We start from the raw sequence: 4,395 nt of genomic DNA, 5'->3' as shown, positions 1-4,395 counted from the left end.
TGAGGTGCTGCTGCCGCTGGAGGACCTGGAGCAGCGCGTGGCGGTCACGGTGGACCTCATCACCCAGAGCCACCAGGGCATCGCCCGCCAGGAGCTGGCCTTCGCGGCCTTCTCCTTCTACCACAAGCTGCGCATGGTGGAGACGTACGCGCCCAAGGCCAAGTACCACGGCGGCATAACGCTGCTGCGCGCCAAGGTGGGCGGCGCCTACAGGGACGACCTGGGCGGCAACTACAACCTCTCGCAAGTGTGTGACGGCAAGGTGTCCGTGCACGTCATCGAGGGCGACCACCGGACCCTGCTGGAGGGCAGTGGCTTGGAGGCCGTCGTGGGCATCATCCACAGCTCCCTGGCAGAGCCCCGGGTCAGCGTGCGCGAGGGCTAGGCCCCCCGCGCACCGCACACGCCCGCTCAGCCCCCGGGCCTTGCACCCGCACGGGGCTGCAGAGGGTCCTGCTGGTGGGACCCCGCCCTGGGCCCGCACCACTGCCCAACGCTGCCCAACGCACGCACAGCCACCGGGCACCCTTAGAAGTAGGACTGTCGTGCCCGGCCGTGGGGCGGACCTGGAGGGCTTGCCTGGTCTGTGAAGGGTCCGCCCAGCCCGCAAGCATGCCGGCCACGCCCTCTCCTCCCTCTGGGGTCCTCGTATTTATTGCGCCCGCCGGGGAGTGGCCCGGAGGGCTCGTCACCCCCAGGAGATGCCCGTGGGCGCCAGGGCCTGTGCCCGGAACCAGCCCCGCACAGCAGGCCCCAGTCTCCCGGGCCCTGGCACGGTGCCCAGCTGCACCTATGATGCAGGGGTCTGGGCTCAGCCCCTGTGGAGGAGGCACCGGAGCATCGGTGTGAGTGAGCGTGTGAGAGAGCGAGTGTTCTCATGTCTCAAGAACACGGTGGAACGTCACGTCACCTCACCGTCGTGTAACGATCCGTGTCGGGACCCTCCCTCGTTTTTACTGGACCTGCCCCTGAAGTCTTCCTCCGACGGCCCACCCCTATTAAACCTCACTGAGCTCTGTCTGTCTGCCGTTTCTTCACCGCCCCAGCCCAGGTGGCAGGGAATGGATAGGGGGAGGGACACTGGGTCGGGTTGAGGTGGACATGTCCCACGAGCCAGCTTGGGAGCCCAGGAGAGGCCAAATGCCAAGAAACGGCCGATTGGTGCCCAGCTGGGTCTGAGCTCACCGCCCAGCGCTGGAATGAGCTGCCTGCCCTATCCATGGTGTCTCCCCACTACTCCCCCCCCCCCCCCCCCCCCCCCCCCTCCAATGCTGATGGAGGTGTCTAAGAAGGCGCAGGGGGTGAGGGTGGGGCAGTGGTGAGGCACGAATTCAGACGCAGGTCCTTATAATCAGAAAATGCCACTAAGCCAGGAGCCAGGACAGTCCCAAACCTGGGTGAGAAGACGGGAGGTGCCACAGAGCCGAGGCAGGTGTCAGGTCAGAAACGCTGAGAGAACACTCCCCCAGCAACGCGACGAACCTGAAGGACATCTTGGCAGAGAGGAACCCAGGGTTATTTTAAAGCTGGAAAACATGTCCCAAGTCGCAGGGAACATGGCAAAGAAAGGGAAGCAGTTCCTGAGCATTCCCTGCTGGTGCGGAGCCCTGGGGAGGGCACGCTGGTTTCCAAAATCGGGACAGGTGTGTCTTAGTCGGAGTACTTTAGAGAAACAAGTCCTTAAGTGCAAGAGAGTTATATAAAGGTTAAGTGCGCATAAGAAAACATCCCAACCCAGTGCCACTCAAGTCCAACATTAACCCATATGTCCCACACCAGTCCACAAAGCCCTCCTCCATCTCACAAAACACAATGATGCCGACTTGCAGGAGGAAAGTGAACGTGTAAGAATCTCAGCGCTGGCAGGGGTCTCCACACGGGTGCTCCAGCACCCAGGGCTGCAGTTGGGCAGGTCCAGGTGGCTTCTCCCTGAGGATGTCTTAAAGGAAGTGAGCCTTGTCAGCTGAAGCAGGGAACTGGCTAAGGCAGCTGCACCCTGGTCCGACCATCAGAGAGCAAGAGACCCGAGAACTAGAAAGGCGAGGCTCACGGAGCCATTTATCCCTCCGCCCTTCCATTAATCCCACATGTGAATATTGGCCAGGTTGGCACAACAAACTCCCTCAATTTGTGTGTTCAGGCTGTATCCTTTTCCACACTACATCTGTATGCCGAGCAGATCATCCAGGACGCAATTTTGTGCGAAAGAATGCGGATTTAGGACTGCAGGCAGGCGTTAACCTGGGTGAAGAATCAATACAGATACACCCGGACAGTCGGAAGGACAAGCAGCTGCCTTGGAAGTCAGTACAGCTGGAGCACTCTTTGGAAGCAAGCGTGGTAAGACGTCTCAGACTTTGCACATAGCATACCGGCAGGTGCCCCTGAGCCGGCTCCACCCATAGCAACCTTGTGCTCACCAGCAGCTGCCCTGCCCGGCCTGCCCACCCGCACCATGGTCCACTGTCCATCCATCTTGAAGATCTTTGCTGCTGCCCTCATGCCTCACCAAGCGCAATGTCCTCTTCGGGTTGTCCCTGCTGGCAACGTGCGTGAGCTGACGTCTCCCCACGCTCGCTTCTAAGGGGCGTCTGCCTTTACTTCTTCCAAGACGGTAGTTTTGTTTTTAAGTTCATTTTAGTGGGGGCTCAAGCATATTTGTACATAATGTTGCCATCATTTTGTAAGCATTTTACTATTTGAGCTCTTGGTATCAGCTCATCTTCCCACCTCCTCCTCCCACCCTCTCGACCCCTGGATAAATTATTTTCATATCTCATACCAGCCCCTGTTTCCCTTCACCCACAGTTTCTGTTGTTCGTCTCCAGGAGGGTGGTTATGTGTTGATCATTACAATTGGTTGCCCCTTCCTTCCCACTTTCCCCCTACCCTCCTAGTATCTCTACTCTCATTTCTGTTCCTGAGGGGTTTGTCTGACTTGGATTCCGTGTGTCCTGAGCTCTTGTCTGTATTTGTGTACATGCTCCGGTCTAGCCAGAACTGAAAGGCAGCATTGGGGTCATGATAGTGGGGGGTGAGGAAGCCTCAAGGAACCAGAGGAATACTGTGTGTTTCATCGGTGCTATACTGCGCCCTGGTTGACTCATCCCTTCCCTGTGACCCTTCTGTGAGGGGATGTCCCACTGGGTTTGGGGTCTCTGCTCTGACTCCGCCTCATTTTCAACAATTTGTTTGTTTGGGGTCTTCTGGTGCCTGTTACCCAATCCCGTCGACACCTCTTGATCACACAGGCTTTAAGAAAGGTGAAAACTCCGGGGGCCCGAGCACCCTATATGTTTCGGCACCCTCTGCCCGGTGAGGAGCTGGCGGCTTGGTGACGAGGGTTGGGGGCCATGCTGTCCCTCCTGTTGCCTGTACGCTGTCAAGCCACCTCGTCTGGAGGTGGTGACTGCAGCTCAGGTGCTGACGGTTCAAGATGCTCATTCCCAGAAGGAATCCTTTGGGGCCCAGAGGACAGCTGGGGGCAGGGCAGCTGGGCACCTCAAGCCTACTCCATGAAGGTTCAGCTCCAGCCTCAGGCAGAGCACAGGGTGGCCTGATCTCACTGTCTGCCTCCTCTCTGGCCGCCTTGGTCCAGCCTTCTGCCAGCTGGTGTTCAATCCACGTCTCCCTCCCTCCCTCTGAAGTCCAGGGCTCGGTTTCTCGGGTCTTTCTTGTAGTGCCGACTGGGTTCCCAAACTTCTTGGCCCATCACCCTTTTCAGAGAAAATCACTCAGCACCCAGGTGCAGCAAAGACTCTGTCCTGCAGCCCACAAACCAGGAGAGCATAGTCGGTACCTGCTTTTGCAGCGCCCCAGGATTGCTCCTGGGCTCTCCAGGGAGGGGCTGTGTAGCATGTCTGCCCAGTTGGCCATCTTGGCCATAAGTCCCTCGGAGGTTTTCCACCGAAGGAAGCAGCAAGAAGAAGAAGCAAAGGCGAGAGAGAGAGAGAGAGAGGTCCCTCTAAAGGAGTTTCAACGTGGGTCACAGGCCACATCTCTGAAGATATCCAGAGGCCCAGAGGGGCCCAGTGGCAGAGCCAGAGGTGACAGATGGCAAGGTGATGGGAAGCCTGCCCTTGGGCTGGGGAGGAGGCCCCACAACTCAGAGGAGCTGCTCGGAAGGTCAGTGCCTGCCCGCCCCCTGATCCTCATCCTGATCCCAAAGCGTGCTCTGTTCCTTCCCCCTCCCCCGCCTTTGTGTCATTTCTTATTGTATATTGTTGATGTTTTGTTTTGTTTTTTAACAGCTTTATGTATTTATTTTGCCCCACTCCCCTCTTGTGGGTACGTTTATTTACGTTTTACATAATTGTAACCACAGTATTTACAGAGTTTTATATCCTGCCTTTTTCACCTCCTGTATCGTAACCTTAATCGGTGCTATTTTTTTTT

At 57.4% G+C, this 4,395-nt stretch overlaps 1 protein-coding gene across 1 annotated transcript in view; it reads left to right on the top strand.

Annotated features, from left to right (window-relative positions):
• The window catches only part of FASN (fatty acid synthase), a 13,288-nt gene extending 12,270 nt beyond the window's left edge, over positions 1-1,018 (top strand). Inside the window, exon 34 of the mRNA XM_030888149.2 lies at positions 1-1,018. This exon is cut by the window's left edge and continues 29 nt beyond it. Coding sequence (XP_030744009.1) covers positions 1-385 — 385 coding nt within the window. The 3' untranslated portion in view covers positions 386-1,018.
• The last annotated feature ends 3,377 nt before the right edge of the window (positions 1,019-4,395 follow it).

Source organism: Echinops telfairi, unplaced genomic scaffold (assembly GCF_000313985.2).
Source record: "Echinops telfairi isolate 266 unplaced genomic scaffold, ASM31398v2 ScPeMD7_7458;HRSCAF=8496, whole genome shotgun sequence".
NCBI lineage: Eukaryota > Metazoa > Chordata > Mammalia > Afrosoricida > Tenrecidae > Echinops > Echinops telfairi.
Note: the sequence above shows the minus strand (reverse complement) of the source record. Positions and strands in the feature narration are given on the sequence as shown.